The sequence below is a fragment of the Brachycentrus maculatus genome, unplaced genomic scaffold (assembly GCF_059751285.1).
Source record: "Brachycentrus maculatus isolate JH-2025_06_01 unplaced genomic scaffold, ASM5975128v1 h1tg000751l, whole genome shotgun sequence".
NCBI lineage: Eukaryota > Metazoa > Arthropoda > Insecta > Trichoptera > Brachycentridae > Brachycentrus > Brachycentrus maculatus.
The window spans coordinates 20,248-48,181 of record NW_028281481.1 but is presented as its reverse complement, the minus strand read 5'-3'; the positions used below and the strand labels follow the sequence as shown (position 1 = coordinate 48,181).

The 27,934-nt window shown below is 29.4% G+C and overlaps 1 protein-coding gene across 1 annotated transcript; it reads right to left on the bottom strand.

Moving 5' to 3' along the window:
• Positions 1-15: 15 nt before the first annotated feature.
• Positions 16-27,362, bottom strand: LOC148300311 (neuronal growth regulator 1-like). The gene is made up of 7 exons (XM_088274957.1): positions 27,270-27,362; positions 22,985-23,160; positions 22,323-22,403; positions 9,576-9,659; positions 5,047-5,181; positions 827-1,040; positions 16-401 (listed from the first exon to the last, which is right to left on the bottom strand). The coding sequence occupies exons 1-7, from the start codon at positions 27,337-27,339 to the stop codon at positions 295-297; spliced, it is 867 nt and encodes a 288-aa protein (XP_088131083.1). The 5' UTR covers positions 27,340-27,362; the 3' UTR covers positions 16-294.
• Between the last annotated feature and the right edge of the window lie 572 nt (positions 27,363-27,934).

Sequence of the window (27,934 nt, the reverse complement as noted above, 5' to 3'; positions counted from 1 at the left end):
CTGACCGGTGTTTTCATTTAATGATGAATTGTTTTATTGAATAAATGCTTTCAATGAAAATAAATTATTAGATTTAATTGTTATACCATTTTTACATATTTACAAAAACAAAAACAAATATAAATATTTGAATTATGTATAAACAAATCTTAAGTATTTTTCCAATTCTCATAATAATATAATATTTAACATTTAAAATTTAGTAATTATTCTTAGAGAATACTAATATACTATTTCTTATAAACTATGCAATGTCTTTTTTAAAGAAACACTTTTCACATTTTTTCACAGTTTTCATCGTATCACAAGCATTAATATAACCACAAGTAGAGATGATTTTGATACAACTCCATAACCGCTTGCAGAATTTTTTCTTCTCAGTATAGCTGCCATTTTGTCACCTGTGAAAAAAAAACAAATAAATCTTTCAATACTTACTACCATTTAGGGTCAGACGTGTTTAACTGGTGTTCATGTTCATTTTTTGTTTTTTTATTATTTTGCTATTCACAAAATATTATTTTTCATATAGTTCAAATATGTCATATAGTTAAATATATGTAGTTCATAAAAATAAATAATATTAATACATACATCAAAAAAATCCAACAAAGGCTTGGCCTGTATGTGGATATACATTTTACTTTAGGTTATAATAAAAGGGCACTGGCAAGAATACAATAGATATCAGAAATAAAATAAGTTTAAAAGTGCTAATATAAACTACAAATATTTTTTTTTTACCATATACCGCGTTCAACGATAATATTACACTTGACTTTGATTACAATATTAGCTACACTTTGATCTTTCTTAGGTTACCTACCTTCAGTTACGAAGACATAGATGCTGGCAGGCTCTGTGTTGCTCGCGCTGCAGGTGTAGTTACCGGAGTCTGTGTCCCGTGCCTCGTGAATGGTCAACCGAGACTGACTCTTGGGTCCAGGCTCAGTCTCTACTGTGATGCCACCTCGAGCAGTGTCATAGTTGATCATGCGCTCGTTGTGGTACCAAAACACGTACTGAGGAGGCGCGGGACTCTGTCAAAAACAATAGTTTCATAATATTTTATTTTATACTACCAGCTTAACTACTTGCTGTTTATAATTTATATTTGTAGAAATTACTTTGTGATTTTCTATTTTATAATTAAAAAAACACTATGTTTTATTATCACTGTAAATATTTTATTTTAACTTAATTAAAATGTCTACCGGTTTTGAAGCTTATTGCTTCTTTTTCAAGACTGATTTATAGTATTAATCAGTCTTGAAAAAGAAGTTGTTAGCTTCGAAACCGGTAGCCTTGATATTTAAGTTATAATTAAATATTTATAGTGATTTTAAAACAAAATTATATTTCAATTATAAACTTGTTATTTGCTTACAATTTTTGTATGTCTTCTCCCTTTAGCGTACATGAATATTGTTATTTATTACTTTTTTCGTTTTGTGCCAAATTTTTAAATGCTTTTTCAGTATTATAAAGGACTTATACACACGTCACTAAAATATTTAAGCAAATGAAGCATCAAAAAGTGTATTCGTAAGGTAGGTGGAATAATTTAAACCCCAATTCTGTAATAAAAAGCCCAAACACTTCAATAAGTTAAAAAAAATTGATACATAATACAGAAAAAAATGTTTAAATAACTTTTGATCTCATAGGGGATGGAACTTTTGCGAGATCAAATAACTAAACGGAGACTTACTAATCTAGCTTAGTATCCCCTTATCCATTTAACTTTAACTTTAAATCAAATACGTCAAAAAATAATATATGTTTTTAGTTATTTGTGCAGTGTCCATCTTTGTCGCACTCACCACGTTTGGCTACCATACTGTAGGTCCCGGGTTTAATTCCCAGGGGGGTCAAAATAAATATAACTGCTTCGTTCACTGTAATATTTATTTAATTTAAGTCTGGACTGGTACTTGAAAATTAAGACTGATCACCTTGCCTTCATTTAATTAGCGACCAATTTTATTTTGCATAAATTTGATTCAGTGCCCTATGCACTATTGCATGCGGATGAGTGTTTTAAATACATTTATTTATATTAAATAACATGTTTGTTTAAAAAAATCCAGATTTTAAAATAAATATTCATAAAATTCATGTTTACTTTTAAATAATAAAGTTAATTTATTATACGGACGAGCGTTGTTTTCTAGAGAGAAGCAAAATTAAGCGGATGTGAATTTAAACGTAATAAATCTGCTTCTCATTTTCTCTCATTACTCTTATAGATCTCGAGAGATGTATTACCCTCGGCCTAAAGGCCATCATTGATGGATAGTTACTCCTCCCTCTGTGTTTTGTATGCAAAGAAGTGCCGCCCAAACCTCGACCCTGGGCGGCCACAATCAGGCAGGCTCGACACGTCCAGCCCAGGGCCGGGAAGGGCGGATTACAGTGCCGCCCCAGATAATGACGTCCTACCGATGCCGCCCTGATTTTTATGCCTTCATAATTTTTAAACCCCTCCATTGACGGAACGAAGTGGAAAAGTTAGGGCGATACTCTAAAGAAGATATTAAAGCACGTAGGCCCAGTTCTTTGTGCGGCGGATGAATTCTAAAAGCTCTCCGTGGCACTAAATCCCGATTCAGACATTTTGGGCCGCCATTAAAGTCACCGAACATTTGTAAAACGGAACATTTTACTGTCTCCGTATCTTTTATAGCATCCGCGACATTCTCTTACATTTTCCAACGTTTTTACCGCTAGTTAGTCTAATTGAATGTTGAAAATCGGATAACAATTACTATAGAATATCCTTAAAAACTGGAATATATTTTGTACCGCAGAAAATGAAGTTGTGCAACACAATAAACAAAGCACATACAGTGAATTATTTTATGAAAAAAATTATTGATCCTCTTGAATTTTAATATTTTTACCCGGTTAAATTATACCACGGTTCCAATATTTTAGTAAAAAAATCACAAAAAATATACGTGATAAATTTCGTTGAAAAATGAAAAGAAATGTGGTATTAAAAAAAAACAGTATTTTTTTATTAAATAAAAAGAGAAATATTTGTGTTTTAATTATTTTCACTAATATTTCAATTCCATACTATTTCTGTAAGCCTAAGCGGCTCATTATTAAAAATAGGTTACAAATTGTTGTAGAGTGGGTTCGAACCGAGAAACTCTGACTTAAGAGTCCGTGATACTAACCACGGGACCACAACCCGACACTTTATCAGATTTATTTTTTTATTCGGATTGATTAATTCATAAAAAAACTTTCTCGTTTGAAAAAAAAACTTTCTTCTTGAAAATGTTTTTTGAGAAAATATTTTAAATTAACAACGTATTTTAACACGTTTGAAAATATTTTTTTATTTCATAATAAAAAAAAAAAAAACAATTATTAAAAAAAAGACGTAAATTTAATAAGTGTTAATACAAGTGTTTTTTTTTAAATAAGCAATATGTCATTCAAAAAAGTCAACGCGTCACCATAAATATATTTTTTTGGTGTTGTTAAGATTCAAACACAATCTACAAGCTAATATCGTAGGTATACTGGCAAAAAACGTTATTCTAAAATGCCTGTTATTTAAAGCTTTGAGCCTGAATAAAATACCCGCTATTAAGTTGAATTTACTTTGAAAATCACAATCATTTGACATTTTAAACTAATTAGTGTATTTGCCACTTTAAAGAACGATAAAAACTTTAAAATATGCATCTTGAAGTCTGAATTTTATATTTTCGAGTAAACGTTTTTTGCCAGCACACCCACGATGTGCAATTCTGATTGTGCGATTTATTGCTACTATTCTGTTTTTCCCAAATATCCACAAATTATTCCTCTTTAAATTATTTTTCCAAAAACAAGTTTTATTCCTAAATTTATGATATTTAATTTATCGTTCTCTGTATCCCATCAAATATATCCCACTCTACCAACCATCTGGAGCAAAGGACTATCATTTAAATGACTTATTTTTTATATATGTATATATATATATATATATATATATATATATATATATATATATATATATATATATATATATATATATATATATATATATATATATATATATATATATATATATATATATATATATATATATATATATATATATATATATATATATATATATATATATATATATATATATATATATATATATATATATATATATATATATATATATATATATATATATATATATATATATATATATATATATATATATATATATATATATATATATATATATATATATATATATATATATATAATATATATATATATATATATATATATATATATATATATATATATATATATATATATATATATATATATATATATATATATTATATATATATATATATATATATAATATATATATATATATATATATATATATATATATATATATATATATATACATATATATATATGTATATATGTATATATATATATATATATATATATATATATATATATATATATATATATATATATATATATATATATATATATATATATAAATATATATATATATATATATATATATATATATATATATATATATATATATATATATAATATATATATATATATATATATATATATATATATATATATATATATATATATATATATATATATATATATATATATATATATATATATATATATATATATATATATATATATATATATATATATATATATATATATATATATATATATATATATATATATATATATATATATATATATATATATATATATATATATATATATATATATATATATATATATATATATATATATATATATATATATATATATATATAAATATAACATTTATTTATTTATTGTATTATTTTTCTAATATAATAATAGAAAAATAAAAGAAGGTTAGCATCATTCTATTTTTTAATACCATGATAAAACATGCACTTAAAATCTTAGGAAACAAAGTTTTAATAAATTATTGATAAGGGTAAAAGCTTTCACAAGAGTAAATTACAAAATAAAATGGCTGTGCATTTTAAATAGTGTGCATACCTTCTCAATGATGCATACGAGGCTAATTACACTTCCGGTATCCACGTGGTGCTCGCCGGAACCCAAGATGAAAGCTTCGGGTATCACGATGAAGAGATTCACGTAGTGGGATAATATGCCTGCACTGGTGGAAACCTGAGGGAACAAATTCACTCACTAAAATATGATCATGTCATAATTTATGCATGCTATGATTAAATGCTCGTATACCCAACCATCTCAAATATAAAGTAATAGGATAGTTTAATATTAAAGCATACTTCACCATTAATGTTTGGTTCATCTTAGATTTTTGATAGGGAAATTATATTTTTGGATTATTCATGTGAAAAAAAAAAATAGTTAAATAATAGTCTCATAATTATTTAGCTTTTAATAATATTTAATTTAATAAAACCCGGGACCTCCAACACCCTAACCATGGTTAAACCCTAACCATGGTTAAATGGTTAGCGTGTTGGAGGCCCTGGGTTCAATTCCCAGGGGGGGGTCAGTTAATAAGTAATTTTTTCACTCTAATAATATTATTCAATATAACCCTGGACTGGTCTCTGAAGCGGAGGGCTAATCACCGTTCCATCTTGTGTTAACGATCAAGATAACACTGCGTTTATGTGATGCAGTGCATGCACTATCAGGTGCAGATAAGGTTTTTAAAAAATATTACTTCTCCTTTTTTTCCAACTACAATACATTTGCCTCATAAATTACTTGAAAGCGGTCGGGTCAGAAGTCGAAATGACAGCGAATTTGGTTGAGGAGATGCATGAATGTGGAAGTGGCAAAGATTGTTGGCAAAGACAGATTGGTGTGGCGTTATATTATATCTGCCTTCCTCTGCGAGGAAGCGGCGCGATGATTAGTAAGTTGGTTAGTTAGTTACATCAAGAAACTAATAATTATGAATTTTGATAAATTACGTGGATCGACAGCTGGGAATCGCAGGAGGTTAATCCCTCCTAAAAACAGGCCATAAGGCCTACACTAAGCAGCAAAAGAAGAAGATGAATATAAATTATCAAAAATTACACGAATTAATTTATCAAACTTTATCAATATCTTTATCAACGTTAAAATATACAAGCATGTATGAAAAAAATGTACATGTAAAAATTCTAAGCAAATTCCTTACTAAATTGTAATTTAAGCTTTTGCAAAAGGTCGTCGTCACCTCGAAAGCCAACGTAGTTTATTGCATAGTTTATGTAATAATGTAGGATTAATATTTCGAGATGTGATATGTTTGTATGCGCCAGTGTGGCCCGTCCTTTGTCTAGCGTGAACATGAGCGCGCTGCATTACACTTTTCTCCTTTCGCTCCGGCGAGCTTCAACACAATGGGGACCGTGTTGTGCGTTGTTCACATAACACACTCCCTGACCATTCTATTAGGATTGCTTTAAAATAAAATAAAAATAAAATAAAATCGTCTGGGTTTATAAGGGTAACATCACAGATGAATTTTTCCCATTTCAATGATTTTAAAGCCGATTAACACAATATTTTTTTTACTAAGCAAATCGTAGTCGTACAGGAGAAAGTGACCAACTAACAAAACGTTAAATGTTCAGGAGGGCCATTTAAATCACTTTTGCTTGGCTAGAAAATAAACATCAATGCAGTTAGTCATTTTTAACAAGTCAATATATTATACTTCCAAGTTTAAAATCCTTTGGGATTTTTTTTCTGGGCAATATTAAGCTACTAAGATATCAAACAGTCATATAAATAATATTTCATCTAAACCTAAAAATATCCTTATAAATGGAAATTTGGTTTGTGAAACAAGTTTAAGGACTTCAGTTTAGAAAGGATAATTACTTATTTGTGAATAAAATATTAATTTTATTGTGGTTAGGTGTTTTAATAGCTTTTTTAATGAAAATAAAACCTTCACTTCAAACTGACAATTAAAGGTTAGACATTATCCATATTTAGTAACCATAAAAAAAAAACAAAAGTCATAATTTACATAAATCAAAAGTAGTATGGCTGACTAGTGAACGTTACATTAAGTATTAAGAAAAGCCATTGCCATTAAGCTAGTGAATGAGAGGTCGTAAACCCTTGTAATTTCTAAAGATTTACATGTTAGTGTCCCATAATTTGCTTCGTCTATGTGAATTTCTGTAATAATCTTAGAAAATGTGTATTTAGAAATAGTCAAGCGACTATAATAATTATTTGGCGAGGGACTGTACATTATACGACACATTCATGTGTACGTAATGCACATATACCCGTGGAAATGCTACATGGAGAGTGGTTGGAAGTAAGGGTTGTCCCCAACGATAAATTGTTTGTCTTTCTGTATTTTAAATGGAACCTTGACCTTCACGTATGGAAGATTTGAAATCAAAACTTTGTTTTACAAACATTATTTGGCGAATCAAGCTTATCCGTAATTTCTTGGTCATTATTAACATAAGTATATTTCCATGGTCAAATTCAAAAAGTGTTAATGTTCTTTTAAGAATATACCAAATGTTTGAGGAATGTTTTTATCTTATTCCATTTCAATACTTCTTGGAAAATTTAAATGTAAAAATCTGATTCTCTGACTTATACGGTACTTGTTATTTTAGAAGAAAAGTATTTTGATTAAATATTTTTATGCATTAATGTTCTTTTTGAAGATAATGAGATGTTCTGAGAAAATCTTAATGATAAAGAAAGGCAATTAATTTACTTGTATTTTTACAATAAATATGTCTGATTTTCTGATTTTAATGTGATATTTCAACAAATATACAGACGTTAGTAGGATGTTTTAATATTGAACAAGTTCGTTTTTATTTGACTTAATTATATCATTACATATGTACATATGTAAACTATACATCACTTATATTATTATTTTGACAACTTAACATAGATGAAGAATATGGAAGTCTGAGCGTTTATGGGGCTACGACTGTCATAGGCTGGTTAAAGTGATCACTTTACATGCGTGTGATATTCACCAATTCTACCCATGATTATCAACAACAGCTCTCAAATTCTTGGAGGTTGTATATTCTTCTGCATTTGTGTTGAGATTTAAAAAAATATATATAAAAATAACTTCTATAATTGGAGATAATCCAGATTTGTGAAAAAGTATTTGGACCCACTCAAAATGTTACACAACTAATTTTATAAATTAGTAAACAAAGCATAATTTTCGCTAGATTATTTTGTGGCAGCCCTAGTGAAAATAATAACCTTTAGCATTTAAACATATGCTATTTTATGTGTACATATTATTACTTTTGACAACATGTTATGACTTTCACTAGTCTAACGACTGCTCTGCGCTGACTGAAATGCCATGGATCATTAAGGGTCTAAGGTACATAAATACTTTAAATAATTTTCGATATAACAACTGTATATAAATAATTAAAAAAAATATTTTAAAAAAATCAGGATTATAAGTTTATCAAATAACTAAATGTTGCAACTTATTTCGTTTTTCGTGATATTTCTCTATCCAAATTATGTATGGTTTAAAAAAATAACGGAGAAATAAACGTCAAAATTAAAAACAAATGCTGAAATTATTGAATGAGCATTTAGCGTCGAATAATAAGCAAAGCTTCTTGACCGTACGGATGACCCGATTCGATACAACTAGACTTATTTGTGGTGAAATCAGTAAAGTAAGGTAACAATCGTCTACAGTGTTAAACCTATCTAAACGTTCCAATATGTCCTGAATTTTTGCTAACGTATTGCCAAAATCCAAATATGTCCGTTGACCGGGTTTCGTCGTTACCGATATCATCACACCGGTGATTTTGGTAACCACCAGTCTGGAGATATCAGTATTAACAAAACTCAATCACTGGTCGAATAAAATAAATGTGATAAAATGCACAAAATTGTTGTTTTATTATTACACATAGAATTCTGTTCCACTAACAAATGTCAGCTAAAAACTGAAACTTATTTATTTTTATTTAATATTGCGACATGATTAAAAACTTTTTTTTCTATTTTCTGCAATGTTTCTCTTTAAACGGCGAGACGTACGACCATTATTCTTCGTGAAGTTCACAATACTCCATTTTTGTATGTAGAAGTGCATTTCAGTTTGGTCCCATTACTGAAACGTGCCTCGGAAAAACTGAGCCACTTTTCAGGGCGATTTTTATTTCGTAACTTTGCGAACTCTTGCGTGACACTACGGGCTGGTAATTAACTTGAAGTTGGTTAATTACCGCCGCAAAATGCACCCACCACAATTACCCGAGTACCTAGAAATGTTTTCTTTGTTCCCCTGACGCAAAGAGAAACTGTTGTATTTTTCAAAAAAAAAAACGTAAATTAATTTAAAAAAATACATTTTATGAACTTTTTTTGATATAAATTTAAACGATAAATTGAACTTTTTTATTCTTAATTTATCTACGCTACAAACAAAGAAATTTTAGCGTTATATATGATACTAATTTAAAAAAAATAAATAATAGGAAATTAACGTGGATAGAATACAGCTGAGTAACAATTTTTTATAATTGAACAGTATCATTAATTTCATTCCATACCTGACACTCGTAGGTTCCGTTATCACGTTTTTGGGCGTATTTTATCTGTAAGGTCCAATCCTCAGAGGATTCTTCGTGGAGCATCTGTAACAATGTGAAAAAAATGAAAAAAATGGATAAGTATATGTAAATCCCTAAAAGAATTCAACAATTTATCCATTAAGTATTTTGTTGAAGAGGTATTTTTTAATGATATTTTACATGTTTTTCACTTCAATAAAATAATATTTTATACAAAGACATTTTTTTTAATTGAAATTGGACAAACAAATATGTATTTATTGTAACTGCAGACAGTTGGTAGAATTCCATATTGAAATGTTGGGTAATATATCCAAAATAAAACAAGGTTTGTAGGATCGATGTCTACAATTATTTATATATATGTTTATATACATACACAAATACTCGTTTGATAATGTCCTAAGAAGATGAAACGCGTCACGTTTTAACATATACATAATTAAATATAGAATTCGATACAACAAACCTTGTTAATTTTGGATATATTACCAAACAAAACAAATATGTACCTATATTTATTTAAAAATATATTAATTTTGCAAGAAAATAAATGATTAAATAGCAGAAAGTAACACTGAAATAAAATGTTTAAAAATCAAAAAAACCTCTCAAGGTTAAAAAAAATCAAATAAAAAAAATCTGAATTGTATTTCCTTTATGACAAATTTTTGAGATTTTCATTTGAAATTTAAGCAACTAATCCGAATATTTCAAATTTAACTGATTTTTTTAAAAAACTTCTAAAAGGATGAGGATGAAGTGCTATTAGTAAAGTATGTTTCATTTTTATTATTAAACTCAATGCAAGTACAAAGCGAGTGCTTGACTTACGAGGTTAGTCGAACAATCCACTCAATGGAACTCAGCACGAAAAATGTCACTAGAAAGCATTTCAAGTCGCGATGTCAGGATTCGTATATTGAATGTACTACGTATATACGAATACTTCCACTGCATGGAACAAATCAGGATGAAAGCGTATTGTAGCATTTTTCACTTACAAATTGGCATTGGGATTGTGAAAGTTTGTCATTACAGCCATCTTGATCATATGGTGACACACTTTCTTAATCCATATTTGCTCCATATATTGTGCATAAAGAATTCATAAATTACATTTAAGGTTTTTCGTCGTTTGACATTTTTTTGCATCTTCTATTCAGAATATTCTGTCTTAACAGGCACACAATTCAAGCGAGAACTGCAGACAACTTTCCATTATTAGGTGTCCTGGGTGACAGGAGTTACATATGTGTTTTGTTTAAGTGGTCAAGCTTGATTAAAGCTGTTAGGAGAAGAGTATGGCCTAGCCACGTAAATTGCATTTTCTTGGCGGCAGTTGTGACTTCCATGGTCACAACGCATTATTTCTCCTTCATCATATTTAAACAACCGTACGCCTTGCCTTCGTCGGATACATATATTCTCAACCTTAAGTATACGGCTGTTCTAGGTCCTTTTAAAGTCCTCATTTTAAAACCATATTGGAGAATAAGGATACTTATGGAATTAAATACGCCGCATTTTGTCTTCAACGAGTATGAAATATAAGTGTTTAATTTTGTTTGAAACCATTTTTCTTTCATCTGATCTTTTTCGTACTCATTTGTGTATAAAGACCTTTATTGAATCAATACATGTCTTAAGGATATAAATGTAGGTTAGAAGGTTTCCCGTTTAAATAATGTACTCAAATTTAAAATGTGAAATGGTATAAATGTTAATAAACGAGTTTATCATTTTTCCACACTTTTAGAAATAAAAATGAGTTAAAACATAATTTTTAAAATCTGGTGAAATTTCTATAATTTTTTCCAGGAATCATGACCTGAAATTTGGCGTTACACAAGTGTTTAAAGTAATAAACATACAATTGCCAGGTTTACCACATTCTTATTTTTTTTTAAGTTGTGAAATCTACAATATTGATATATGGCAAGAAAGGTAAAACATCCGGGTTCTAAATAATAAAGAATATAGACTTATATAATTGGGCTTTATGGTTATTCGTCCAGATATCATTTTAACAAAGTTTATGTACAATTCTTAAATCAAATTATAAAAACCAAAAACAGTTATTTCATGTTAAGATTTTGAAAAATTCCGTATCTATTTCCATAAAACATATTTTTAATTGCGAGAGTGCATGAACCTTGCATTTCATTTAAAACTTTCAACATTTTTAAGTGCATTTCCAATTTGGTCATTTGAAATAATTGCATCCGACAGAATGGATTTAAAATAAAGCTTTTAAAATCGGTAAATTCGCGTAGAAAAGCTTTTCCATTTGTATTTTAAATGCGTTTGACGGTGATCTCTTAACACCAAATAGAGGATTATGAAAACTTTTTAAACAATTTCAGGATATGAAGGGTTATATGGGAAATAATTTTAATGTATTTTTTTTATATTTGACTTCATTAATTTGACTTATTAACTAACCATCACACCACTTCTCCCCAGGTTTTGGTAGAGAAAAAAGAACGCCAAACATTATTCGCCTCTTATGCGTTCATGTATTTTCTCATACATACCTGTCAATCATTTCGAATCCTTAACTGATCGCTTTCAAGTATTTGAAAAACCTGATCATACCTGAATTTTTTTTCATATATTAACAAGGTTATCAGTAATATTTAATAGTTCAGATGATTAAATATAGGAATAAAATATGTTTTACGTCGTAAAAATTATGTATTCAGGTATAGAAGCTCAAGATGAATGATTTTACTGCTAGAAAGGAAATGAATGAAATAGTAAGAAGAAAAAGGATAATAGCAGCAATGAATATTATCCTTGTATCCTGGGGTACATACCCATACCTTTACAAGTCCCATGAGGACAGTAGGTGAACTTGAGTGAAGGAAAAGAATGTTCATAATATGTACAAAATAAACTATTTTTAACTCATATCGAGGGCATACTTACAGAACCCATAAAGTCATACAAATGTGTTGTGGGATAATGGAGTTTTAAGGATTAATGTTTATTCTTAGTATTCTTTAACACTACTGCTTTAAATATTTTAAAGTAATTATTACTTGCAATGTCAGTTTTTGCAGTGTAGTAGTCACTATATTTGTTAACTGTACTACTGTAAAAGATCGACAAAGATTTAAGTTTTTTTTTTAATTACCTAACGTCCAACTCAGTCTGAAAACGAGCCACGGCTTATGTAGCACCGATTATGATGGCCTTATTGAGGCTTCAACTTTATAAGCTTAAAAGTATTTACCTTATCGTGAATGGATTTACTCTTAATGCTTACAATAATTGTATTCTTATGTTATTCATGAGTAAAAAATCTATGCAAAAAACTTGCTTAGTGATTTTTCACTGTAATATTCATTTCATATTACCCTTAACTGGTACAAAAGTGCGGGGCCGTTAATTTTTTTTTGTATTTGACGTACTCTTAAATATTGCTTTTATATAATGCAGTAAGTGTCCTTTGCACCGTTAGTAAGAAAAAGGAAAAAAAAAATTTATGAATGTGTATACCCAAAATACATTCTTCACAAGTAAAAGTTTCCTTCAATTAAAATAATGCTGTGTATGAATGGTTTTAATGAACTTAACTCCTTTTAACTCGATTGTCCTGGAACATTTTTGTATGACGAGTTTTACTAATGTTCCCTCGATGTATGTAAAATGACTTTGTTTTAAAATCACTATAAATATTTATAGTGATTTGAAAACAAAGCTACATTTAAATTTCATTTGTATTTTAATTCAAATACTAAGTAGTTTTACGGTATGCATGCAATGGATTTTATTTTCTACGACTACGCTACTGTTTGTGAACAAAGTGAATAAATTCCTTTCTTTACAAAACATGTAACTCCATACAACGCAACTGGGTACTGAATCCTATAGTGACTACACTCTTGTACACGCTAAGTATTGCTGTATAACTGTATATTACTTTTTCAAGCCATGCACTGTATCACAAAACTCATAGGTAATAAAAAAATATGCAATTTACATTTAGAATATGGTCAACATTACTTAATGCAATAAAGTATTGTTGACCATTTTTTGAGAATAACTAAATCAGTTTGTTTTCAAAGCTAATTGTGTGTTTAATGAATATATAAATTCAATAAAAAACCAGACATTTAAATAAATATTCCCTTTGTACTTTTTCTGCAACACCCAATAATGCACTTTATTTTAAATTCTTTTATTTAATATCATTGTGTCCCATTAATATCATTCCTTTATCCAATAGTCTGATCACCTGAACTGATCACCTTACCTTTAGTATCAACGATTAAGACAAGGATGCATCAATTTGTCACTGCCTTGAGCATCGTTGGGTAAATATACTCGTACGTGTATTAAAAAAGTATTTTTTAAACATAAAAATACTACAAAATTGTTTTGAATTGTATTTTCCTTCACCAAAATGGCAGAATCTTCATAACAATTTGTTCCGTCTTTAAAATCAGCAACGACTTTTATACCCTTGAAATTTTGTCAAAAAATTGACAGAAGCTCGTACAAATAATTACATTTATTAAATTGATTGGAACTTATTCAACGAAAGATGAATTTATCTATTTATATTTCATCATACACAAAATAATAAATTACAATAATAGGTCCTTGATTTGGAAAAACACGTGAGATAGTGACGAATTTATATATTGATACAACTTTTGGATGATACAAATTCCATGACGTAACTTTAAACATAAAAAATGCATTTTTTTTATCGATTTGGCGTTTAATTTGTAGAACTCCATTTTAATTTATGTAGTGAATAATAAATCAACTTAAATCAAACATTGGTTTTTTTTAATCCACTAACATAACATTAGTTTAAAAATGCCATAACTAGGTGAAACAGTTGTCACAAAATTGATTTTAATGTATTTTTTTAACAATAAAATACAATTTAGTAGACTAAAAAAATCAGTGTTCGATTTAACATAAAATACATAAAATAAATAAAATAAAACATGCATGTATTTTTTTTTATGTTTTCTTTGTATCATGAATTTATTCTTAATTGTTTTTACATTTTAACATTTATTGAAATTACGTAATTTATCGATTAGTTAATTTTTCATATAAATAACTAAATAAAACTTTTCATCAGAAAAGCGCTATTTTTTCTGAAATAATAAATGTTTATCAGTTATGGCGGACCGTGTCCAAGCGAGTAAGTTTAATACGTACACTCACAGTTAAGTAAGTAAATTTCATGAGAGCTTTTTTTTACAGTTGTTTAATTTTTTCAGCATACGTAGTTAACGAAATTCTCAACAGAATTCTCCATTAATGCTGTTGTTTTTGCAAGTCTAGTAAACTGTTAAGGTTAATTACATCGAACAATTGAACTTAATAGAAGTGATCTGTTAATTCCGATGCCCAATCAATTTGTTATTATTAATGTTTAAGGAAACAAATATTTTTAATTAAAATAGTTGTAAAATTAGTATTTCAAATGAATTTGAATCAAGGAATTCCAATTGAAAAATACCCATTTTCAATTCACCTGTATACTCATAAAATTTGATTTTGCTGAATTCCGCTGATAAACTGACGTAAGGAATGATGAAACACATTTTCAAATGGTATTTTTCTATACGTGTGGTTCATTCAACGCATTTCAAATAATGGAGCAGTAAAATTGAAATATCTAAATCAATTCAATAGGAAAATTCAAATATTTCAGATCTCCGATGCTAGATTTAAAATTATTTGCATTCGAATCTGCAGAACGGGAGGGGTGGTCAACTGCAGTTTAAATTAATTTTCGATATAGCGATTTCCGCTGATCATACCGCGGTAAGCCGTCGTGCACAGATGGTATTTATAATTACTTTAGTATTTCGTTTGATGTTGATTGTTTTAGTATTTTTTATTCTTCCTTATTTCCCGTATTTTCATAATTCGGATATCTATCTGCTTGTTAATTTTCTTATATCAGCTAATTTTATAAATTAATTTAGCAGTCACTTTGGTTATTTACATCTTTTAATTTTTAATTACGCGGAATGCATCAAAACACGTAATACAACAGATTTAAAGAAACATTGAAATTCACCAAGTAAAATAGTAATAAAAAATAACCTTATTTTATTATTTATTGATTTGGCATTAACTTTGTAGAATGACATGTTGATTATTTTTTTAAGGTTTTTATTTATTTAAAAATTTGTATTATACCACTAAATGAATTTATTTCATTACACATGACTAGTTTCGAAAACTAACAGACGTTTTCATCTACAGGTGAAAAGTAAAACTAACGAGCAAAACATATTTAGGTACATATAAAGAGGTTGATAGGGTAATAAATAGAGGGGAGGGGAGGGATAAGGAATGGGATTTTTGTAAAAGAAAATAGTTGATGGTGACGTATTTTGAATAAACATATTATCAATTCATGTTTTATCCGATTTTTTTTTGTATTTCTTTAATTTTCTAAATTAATCATGTCTTGACCTTTATTTGTAATCGAGTGTTATAGTTTAACCAGTCGTATCTAATAAAACTTATCGTGTGTAATGAAATGAAACTCATTTAGTGGTATAGTACAAGTGTTTAATTAAAAAAAAATCCTTGTTATAGTTTTACGCATGACAAATATATTCAAACAACTTTAATTTCATTAAAAAATGTATCTTTGTGTGTATCATTTTCAAGTTGGGAACCCTTATCTACCCAAGGGCACTGCATCAAATTAATCCAATGTTAACCCTTAAATGCATACCGTTGCAGTTCTGTAACAAGAATTTCACATCAGTTAAAACATATTTTAGTCGCTTGGAATTGTTATAATTCACACTATTGCTTATTCATCACACGCCTAGGTTAGAATTAAGTCAGCCTTTTATAACTAGATGACGCTGTGAGAATTTTCTTGACATTTAGTTATTGTTGTCGGAGATTTTTTTTTAAATTAATAAAATTAAAAAATCATGCATTTTTTGGGTTGACTAATCGATTACTATATGAAGGCAAGGTGATCACTCATAACACTTAATAAGTGTCTATAAATAATAAATAATTGATTCAATAAAAACAACGAGTGAAATTATCATTAATTAAAAAACAATAACCGATGTTAAACGAACACTTTCAAGGACCACAATAATTAAATTCATTTCACAAGTCTCGAAACTTTGAATCGTGTTAAATTAATCGAATTGGCAGAATGTACCAGAGTTTAATATTAATTTTCTCTTATTGAAGTTCAGTGAAGTGATGTTTAGAAATTAAATCATTTCCTGGAAATTTCAATTCGCATCGTTCTTATTAAGAGTGATGAAAATGCGAAGATTCTGAAAGTTACAAAGATATAATAAAATATAGGAATCTTAAGAGTTTTCTAATTTGAACAAATATTCTTCCTCATAATGTATACATATATGAATCTTGATCGTATATATATATATATATATATATATATATATATATATATATATATATATATATATATATATATATATATATATATATATATATATATATATATATATATATATATATATATATATATATATATATATATATATATATATATATATATATATATATATATATATGTATATATATATATATATATATATATATATAAACATTTATATATATATATATATATATTTATATATATATATAAATATATATATACTAGTACATATAAATTTTACAATTTCATCGTGTCTCACTACAAAGTAAATGCCAAAACAATAAATAAAATATTTTGCATCATAAAGAGTATCGTTTTAACATGTCTTTTCTATCTTTGTTTAGTATTTATCCCCAATGATGTTGTGAATATATCTTCTTCTAAATCTTATCCGTAACTCAATGGTGCATAGGGCACTCCATCGTATTGACGCATCTTGATCGTTACTTACACAAAGGTATGGCGGTTCAGGCTCTTATCCGCACCCTAATGGTTTAAAAGGCATTGCATCATGTAAACGCAGTGTTATCTTAACCCATGAAGGGAAGGTGATCAGCCCTCCGCTTCATGTACCAGTCATGCGTAATATTAAGCGTGCTTCCTAAATACGCAAACTATTACATCACGGAGGCAGACAATGATATGTAGATTATGAATATATTAAATTGGCTAAAATACAAGTTTGTTTTACTATAACGGCTGTTAATCAAAACACATTAACGAATATAAATTGATTATGTGGAACTTTGAAATACCAATGACACATGCAAAACACCAGGAATATTAATGAGTAGAAACGAATTCATATGTACACATATCAAACCACCCTATTGGACATGGTAGCGAATATCTCTCTTCTCTTTCACTCCCGGATTAGCGCGGAATATTTGATTCATTTCCGTTTGATCGAACCCGCCGTCCCCAAAAAGTAATCGGACGTGTTTCAGGAATTATTCAGCTCTGCCAACAAATGAGTCCTCCTGAAAGCGTGCATAAATTTGTTCGTCCCTCGCCATTCGCCCGCCGCTGAAACTTTTTTACGATTCAGATATCATAAATTTCTGAATAGATTTATTGACATGCACGGGAGATGATCTTGCTTCAAAAATGTATATTTATGCCGTACGTGAAAATGTTTAGAATAAATTATTTAAATTAGCTATCTCATCAGGGTTGGAATATTGAAAATTGAGATTTCCATGATTCCCTTCAACGATATCAAAATATGAAGTAATGCTTAAAAAATGTGATTTCACATGTACTCATATTATAGTGCCTGGATATATATTACATCTATATGTACGGGTAAATGTAAACGATGAAAAATATCAAAAAAATGAGGTTTAAAAAAAACCTGTACTTAGTTTATGTGGCTTGGTTTAATTTCAATGAGGAAGAAAGAGAAAGGTAACCACACCTTTTTAATTTTCATTCATTTTAACGCAAATCATTGTTAAACATTGAAAACATGAAATAACGATGAAATCGAAAACATTGAGAATGATATGATAGCAGTTTTCAAGAAACATGTTATCTGTCATGAGTAACGTTTAACGGATTGCACGTATTGCTGTTACGTTCAACAGATGGCGCTGCAATTATTAAATATAAAAAAAAAAAACATGTTTTAGATGAAGTGTGTCCGGTTGTGGTTCCGTGGTTTAAGTCACGGACTCTTACATCAGAGTTCTCTTCCACTATTTGATATATATTTTTTCTTTGGCTCACAGAAATGGTATAAAATCAAAATATTTGTGGAAATAAAAAAAAAAATATTTTTCTTTTTAAAAAAAAGTGATTGAATTATTAAACTAAGGTTGATTAACATAAAAAAATTTATACCAGTCTAACGAAATGCAATCGCTGGTCAAATAAAATTTATGTAAAAAATATTAAAAGTTGTTATTTTATTATATAAAATGCAGTGTCACCAAAAGATGTCAGTACAAAACTTAAATCTAATTAAACTAAGGTATTTAAACTTTGTAAAAAGTCATATTTCTAAATAATTACATAAGTTCCTATGTGTTTCGGATCTAACACCGCAAATGCTCGCACTATGCGATGTGTTGTATATTTTCCATCAGTACGCAATAAGCAGTTACGATCCATTACTCGCCTAACGAGCTCACGTACTGGCAGTCCGATGAGCAATATCCCACAGGACTGAACTCATGGAATAACTGCTCATATCCTGAGGGAGACTTTATGCTACCGATGCACGAACGGAGCTTGCGCTGATGCAAAAATTAATTGAATGGCATTCTAGTAAGAATAAAAATTACTTAATTCGAGCGTGTCTTTGCTGGTTGCGGGACCGGTGGCATGGAATACTCTTACACCAACAATTGGAAAAAGTGAGGGTGAGATAATTTTCATAAAATAAAATATCACCCATTTAAGCATAGCCAAGCATAGCCCTTGAGGTGGTATTTGACGAACACGAAGATGTAAACAATTTTTTAAAATATTTTTTAATGTATTTCGTAAAAAAAACAGTATTTATTTGGATGGTCTGAGCTCTTAACCGAGATCAAATATTGTTAACTAACAAACTAACCATCACGCCGCTTCCCCGCAGGGGTAGGCAGAGAGAACAGAACTCGACACCACTCTGTCTTTGAAACATTATTCTTGAATAACTAAAACTTCACTAGAGACATCTATTGGTGAGATGAAAAGAAGCTTTTTATTGAGCAGAAACTCTTTTATTCGTGTGTGAGGTCCGAATCCTCGATTATAATCACACACATGAGAAACGCCAGAAAATATCGTTATCATTTTTATTATTTAAACTTTGACCAGATAATTTATTTACAACATTTTGAGTGCGTTCAAATACTTGTTATTATACCATATTCTTCTTCATCTTTGATGAGATGTCGAAAAAACTTATGAAAATAACTCCTGTAATTGGAGATAATCCAGATTTTGTGAACAAGTATTTGTACACACTCAAAATGTTGTCAATATGAAATCATTAAATCGCACCAAAACATAACAATTTTACAAGCTAGGATTCCCGATTATTAAAAATCATTTTTAATGAAACTGTAACCTTTTAGTGAGGACTTCCACAACTGTTTATATCACTATTCTACGTGGGGCGATATCGTTCTGCAGATATCTATTAGTAATCCGAAAGGAAAACTTCTTCATTAACCAAAGTTGCGCTCCTGTTGTTACTCGAAAATGGAGTAAAACTAAATGCAAAGTGATGTTATTAGGTTCAGTTTGGGGTGCCATCGAAATATTAAACATTCAAATTTGAGATTTGGTTACGCCATCGCCCGCGCTTGAACGACAAACTAACTTATTTGATGGCTTTCATAACAGCCTTACTTAACTTTCATAACATTTTATTAAGATACTTTCACTTACAAAGTATCAATTGATTAAAAAAACTTATTTTACCATGTAAATATAATAAAATAGTATCAAACAACGGAAAAAATACTTTAAATATCATCCTTTTATTCTCATTTTGCCTCGGTAGCGGTCAGCACGCTCAGTGACCTTACTGGTGTTCCCGGGTTCGATTTCTAAGGGGGGGGAGTTAAAATAAATATAAGTGATTTTTTCACTCTTATATTTATTCAATATTGCCATGGGCTAGTCATGTTGAATAAATATAAGAGTATAAGGTATGTTAATATAAGAGTATAAGGTAAATTTAAATTTAAGAGTTTAAATATATTACCTGAAGCGGAGAGCTGATCACATTTCTTTAATTTGTTAACGATCAAGATAACACTGCGTTTATATGATGCAACGCCCTAAGCACCATCCGTCCTCGTTGCGTTCTCCCATTCACATTCGCTCGAATATACTTTCTTAGTAATACTCTCATTATCCTTTCGCTTCAAATGTCCAAACCATCTTTCGAAACTTTTCTCAGTCTTTTCAATTATCCCTTTTTCCACATGACATAATATTAATGCTTGAAATAGGTAAATTATTAGGAGACACATTTATAAATACATGTTAGAATAATCTTAATTGTATAATTTTCCAAGCCAAATTTCATTACAAATTACAAAATTGTAGCAATTTTAATAAGTGTATCTACGCGTCGCGGCAACAACAAATGTACAATAGTAACGTCGCCACACATCGTACCACATGTATCCATTTTTTTATTCTTTAGCCCCTCTTCTTTGTATTTACTTGACTCCCGTAGTGACACATCCACTCGTGAGCCAAATGGCAAGCATCCAAAACCTTAATTTAAACAGCCACTTGGGAGAAAATATAAACTTTTTCACGGCAGTATAACGTTTTGTGGCCAGGTTCTATTATTATTTTAATTTGCGACTATAAATCCAATCGGTGGTGGTGAAAACAGGGTCATAAATCGACAACCAACCCCGGATACTTTTGTCGAAAATTAAGTGGTTGGCTGGAGTGTAAATACAAACTTCGGCGTTCGAGAGAATCGAAAACTACTTTCAGATACTACAGCGTTGATAAACTATAATTGGAAATCATATTGCCGATCGACATTTTTAAACTTATTGGAGAGTATTAAAAAAATAGTAACAATTTTAAAACATCTAATAAAGTATCCTCAAAATCAAATTGTAATAATTTAATGGAAATAAAACACTTATGTAATGCCACTTTTGAGTTTATTAATGTGAACGCGACTAGTTTCGATAACTACTGATGCTTATCGACCTATGAAACAGGTGAGATTGAATTATTACCTGTTAATGAGAGCATCTGTAGTTCTTGAAACTAGTCGTGTTTATATTGATTAACTAGTGTTTTATTTTTATATTCAAATCTTCATATTTTTCCACAACATCAATGCTGTAAAAAATACAAGTTTATGGGAAATAAAAATAATTCTCAAAATCTACACCAACTATCACCACAAGTGATTTTGTAATGAAAAATTTACAAACCCATAAAATAAACATATATTTTAGATTTTTTTTAAATGAATGTAATGAGTTCATTTTAATTATTGTAATTGAGTATGTGAAACTATCTTCATGGAAAAAGTAATATATTATAAATAATAAACTTATATAACAGGATATAAATAATATAAGGTTTCTTATTATTTTTATTTTTTAGACTGCCTTTCTTCATTAAATTCAAATTCATTCAAATAGCTAAGGATGAATTGATTATAAATAAGATTGCAATCGAAAAGTTGAAAAAAAAACACAAGTTAAATACAAGAATGTTAAACATACAAAAAATGTGTAACTTTTATTAAAACAGCTTCCAAATTATAAGTAAATTTTATCTTTACAAAATCAATAAAATAAATTGGGGAAAAAAAACCTTACCTGAAATCTATCATCATTTGTAAATGTTAAGTGGCCTGACGATAGAATGTGCCAATCTCTTCTTCGAATCCACGACACTTGCTGAAAAAGTATTCAGATTTTATTCATACATCTCAGCATATAAAAAAGTAAATAAAACTGTAAAAATGGAAGCGTGGGTAATTACAGTGCTAATGACCTGTATTTGGCTTATTTAAGTGATCATTTTAAAGACTGTGTAACACTCACCATTTTACAATAATTAACATTGAGAATAACTCCAAAATGGGATACAACCCAGTATTTGTGAACAACGTTCTTTTATTTTAATTTTAAATAAGTATCATAGAGCTGATCAGACAAAGCCATAGCTAAACTTTATATGAAAACAGAGGTTTCAGAATTTTTGTTAAGTCTATGATATACCTAAACAGGATCTACAAATTTTCTTTTTTCCGATTGTCTTCCAATCAACATCAATCCATATTTTGCTCCTCAAAAAGTCATTTGAAAATATTTTATAACGTAGACTTATTGTATCATATAAAGTTTGATTGTGGCGTCATCCCTCATCGACGTGATAGTTAAAGCTTTTACCAAGGAAAGTTCAACATTCAAGATTTTTTTAGATGGAATTCATTAATGAAAAATATCATAAAAGTGTTAAGTTCGTAATTTCTCACCCCTTTTTCTCCTACACTAGCAACAGGACAGTGGAGGAAGGCAGTGGTGCCAAGTTGTGCGGTGATGTTGGCGACAGTGTTATTAGCAAAGGGTTCTTCTGCTATCTGAGCTTCCGGAGTGTCGCTGTACCATAGCTGTCGCCAGTCGGTCCCACTGTGGTCCAAGTCTCGCTTCTCTGCAATAATAGTAATAAAAATTATTAAGTAATGAAAGTTTTGAACAATATTTAAACACCTTCAAAGAATAAATATAAGACAAGCGCTTTATTTTGTAATATAATTAAAATATTTAATATTAAAATCAAACACTGAATTTTAGAGTCTGCTTAGTTGCAGTTTATTATTAAAAATATTTACTCATGAAAATAAAATTTGTAACAATTATTTCGCCTTATTGTGGCATTTTCAAACTGCTGTTGTCGTTTTGTCACAATTTTTATTTTTATGTGTTTTTAATAATGAAATTTAATTTAGTAGACTATAAAAATCAACGTTTAATTTTAACATTTAATATAAAAAATAAAACGTTAAAAAGAAAAATATTTAAATGAGCGAGGACACAAGAATTTTAGGTACATGTTAAACGCCAAATCTATAAAGGTCATATATTTATTAAATGTTTTGTCCTTTTGGATAGCATTTGTTCAAACTATTGTATTTTTCGTGAAACGTTTCGATAAAACTGAGTTTAAGCCCACTGCATTAAATTAATTTCCAACTTCAATAATATATATTTTGAATCACTAGGGGTTTGACTGTTGTAATTGCCATAACATTTCAAAATACATTTCATTAATGTTTCCAATAAACTACACTTTTCAAAATTAACATAAATTAAAAATAAAACGAATTAATGTAAACTGATTTTGTTGACGAAAAATTCAAATGGTTGAATGCAATTACTTTCACAGAACATTAAAATGACTATTATTTTTTATTCTTTTATTTTTCCAGTCTTGTGATCTTTAGGTACATTTTAGGTTTAGGATAGTCTTCTTTCAAGACCAACCTAAAAAATATTAAATATTATTGTAAATATATTATTTCTAAAACTAACTAACTAACTAACCATCACGCCGCTTCCCCGCAGGAGTAGGCAGAGAGAATCGAACGCCACGCCACTCTGTCTTTGCAAACATTCTTTGCCTCTTCTACATTCATGCATCTCCTCATACATACCCGACGATTATTACGACTCCTGGCCCGGCCGCTTTCAAGTATTTGACATACCTGATTGTGCCAAGTTTTCCTCGGTCGTCCTCTGCTTCTTTTTCCAACTACATTCGCCTCATAAATTTGTTTAACCGTTCTTTCTTCACTCATACGCTCCACATGTCCAAACCGTCTCAACACACCTTTCTTAATTTTATCGATAATGCTTATCTCAGCCTTACATTCTTTCCTTATTTCATCATTCGAACATCTATCAAACATCGTTTTGCCACACATTCGTCTGAGGGATCGCATTTCAACTGCATTCAGTCTTTTCTTAATATCAATAAACTAAATGAGATGTCTGATACCCTTTTAATTGATTATAATATGTAAAACATTATATATGTTTAACTAAATACATGAAAACAATTATGTTCATGTTAATATTATATATAATGTTAGGTACACAGTTTGAATTTTTTAAAACAAAAATACGAGAAAGGAATGTAAGGCTGAACAAGGGATGATTGAAAAGATTTGTAGTTTAAGGTGGTATGGACATATCGAGCGAATGGATAGCGAGAGAATGACTAAGAAAATATATGTGGCGAATATGAGTGGGAGAACAGAACGAGAACGGCTGAAAAAGACTTGGCACGATCAGATCAATCAGAACCTTAAATCTGGTGTTGTCAAAAGCCTGCGTAATCGGAGAGCATGTACGACGAGATGTATGAATGTGAAGGAGGCGAGGAGTGTATGTCAAGACAGAAGAGTGTGGCGTTCCATCCTCTCTACCTAAATGACGTGATGGTAGTAGTAAAAGAATTTTGTAAAACAAATCGTTCACCAAATACGTTTAACCTGATGAATCTTGGCTTATTATGTTCCTCCGTGTTTATTGGTAGATTGATTAGTACATTGATTAATCAGCTTAATAGCTAACCCTTGTGTTATTATAAATATCATTCATCAGAACACCAGAGTAACTATATGAAGTGAGTTATTATATCATAATTGCTTACATACCAGAGAGTACGTTGTAGAGTGACATGCTGTTGACTAATTGACAATGATACCTGATTGACTGTAATTACATCACACAGTATCAGGATGCTGACAGACAACCAACACTAATACTAAACACTTCATATCGCAAAATAACACACGTGATATTGGATTGATTGAGATGACGTGACTTGAAGAGATCATTTTCAAAAAATAATTTTGAACCGAAAATAATTGTTTACAACATTTTGAGTGTGTCCAAATACTTGTTCACAAAATCTGGATTATCTCCAATTACAGGAGTTATTTTCGTATTATTTTTTTTTGATATCTCATCAAAGATGAAGAAGAATATGGAAGCCATATTCTTCCATATTCTTCTTCATCTTTGATGAGATATCAAAAAAATAATATGAAAATAACTCCTGTAATTGGAGATAATCCAGATTTTGTGAACAAGTATTTGGACACACTCAAAATGTTGTAAATAAATTATCTGGTCAAATTATAAGCTTATTAATAAAAATGAAAATGATATTTTCTGGCGTTTCTCATGTGTGTGATTATAATCCAGGATTCGGATCTCACATACTAATATAAGAGTTTCTGCTTAATAAAAAGCTTCCTTACATCTCACCAATAGATGTCTCTAGTGAAGTTCTAGTGATTCATGAACAAGGTTTCTAAATTGGTTCATATATATAGAACTTCCAAGAATTTGAGTAGTGTGGTTGTCAATAATGGGTAGAATTGGTGAATGTTACACGTGTTTAAAGTGATCACTTAAACCAGCCGATGACGGTCGTAAGCCCCGTAAATGCCCAGACTTCCATATTCTTCTTCATCTTTGATGAGATATCAAGAAAATAATATGAAAATAATTGTGTTTATTCGTTTTCCCGGGAGTATTCTTTTATTAAGAGGTACAAAAGAGACGATACAAAAGTTTTAGTAATTGATTCGGCAGTCACGTTGTGATAAAATCTATTCATTTTTAATTTAAATATTACTTAGTACCACTTTTTCTTAAAATGTACGTCAAATTAAAAATGGTCAAAAACGTTTTCTTGTATGACAAAGTTTTATACACAATGGACGATTCAATTGAATTATTTTCATATATTTGCATACTAACAAAATTAAAAGAATAAATGTTTCATCGTTCTATTATGTATTCATATGTTTTATTGTACAGTAAATCCCTTATTTCCTGTATTCAGAGGCTTCATTCTGTAAAGACAGCAAAGCACCTACCCTGAATAAAAACTCTGTGCACGCCACTGCCTGTATCAACCCTTTATGGTGCATAAAGCACTGCATTGTATCAAAGCATTGTTGTATCATCGTTAATTACACGAAACAAGACAAAGTCCTGCGCTTCAGGTTCCAGACCTGTGTAGTATTATATTAATATTAGAATGAAAATTTATTAAATAGTTGCCTTCATAAAAATCAAACCTTAGAACTCCAGCATGCTACCTAAACTTATAACAATTTTTTACGGAGGCCGATAAAACCATGTAAAACAATTTTTCGTGAAAATAGGATTTAGTTTGTAAATTTTTGACGTTCGTGCTTTTGACCAACTTGAATGATTTTAAATCTTGTTATTAACTTTAAATACAAATATATTTATAAATACGCGTTTAACCCTTCACTGGATAGTGTATCAAATTTGTTACACACCCAAAAGTTAGTGTTAAAACGTTCTTTAAAAATATAAGCAACCATTCTTTGTTGTTACTGATTAGATACATTCATAACTCACGTATATAGTTCATAATTTAGCCAAAAGACGCGCTATGAACGCCAAAATAATAACTTCACTTGTCTCTCGAAGACGAACTGTCAATGCAGTCATGGAGTGATGCAAATAAAGCCATGCAGAGAAGGGTTAAGCTTGCTTGTGACTGTTATTTTTACTAGCGCCTTGGCATAGTTGAGTAAATGATTGTTTGTTTACTGGTTCTTTGAACTGTTTTCAACTGAGTACCCACAAAAAATGCTGTTAAAATTAATTTATTTTAAGTATTTAAAGATGTTGGTACATCATCCTTATCATCATATTTGAGGCGCTATTTGTGTTTTTACTTAAGGATTTACTGGATTGTTTTTTACTTACCTAAGCGAGAAGCAAGTCCAAGAGAGAGTAGAGCCGAGCATAGCGAGAGCAGTACAGCGGCGGGGCCCATTGTTGGTTTGGCACCGCAATCCCAGCTCTGGAATAAACAGTTTTTTTTTTTAAATATACAAAGCAAATAATTTTTACCTTCCAAAAAAGCTTGAGAACAAACATTTGAATGGATTTTATAATTAAAAATCAATTTTTTTTATTCCAGCTTGACTAAGTAATGGGTGCAATACTTAGTCAACCATATATGCTAAGTGTACTATATTATTTATTTATTTCATCTCCTGGTACAAATTAAAACCGAAATTTACTTAGCACACCAAAAGATGAAAACATCTGTCGTTTTCGAAACTAGTCGTAAATATAAATAAAACTCATTTAAGTGGTATATTCAACTGTTTAATTTTAATAAAATAATCATATCATTCCACAAAGTTAATGCCGAATCAATAAATAATAAAAGTGTGTTATTCTAAGTGTACTAGATGTGATCTCGCTGTACTTTATAATAAAGAATATTTAAGGGTAAAACTAAATATTTCAAGGACATTCTTCAAAGTTCTGTGCCTGCTGCAAAATTATTTGATGTTTAAAAGTCGTCGCATGACATTTAAATAATAATCGTATTTTACGTTTGCGCGGTTCCATAACGATTA

Coding starts and splice junctions, on each gene's coding strand:
- LOC148300311 (XM_088274957.1), bottom strand. CDS start 27,339: ATGGGCCCCGCCGCTGTACTGCTCTCGCTATGCTCGGCTCTACTCTCT. Junction 22,404..22,984: donor CTAGTGTAGGAGAAAAAGGG/GTGAGAAATTAC, acceptor ATACTTTTTCAG/CAAGTGTCGTGGATTCGAAG. Junction 1,041..5,046: donor TCGTATGCATCATTGAGAAG/GTATGCACACTA, acceptor TGTTTTTGACAG/AGTCCCGCGCCTCCTCAGTA.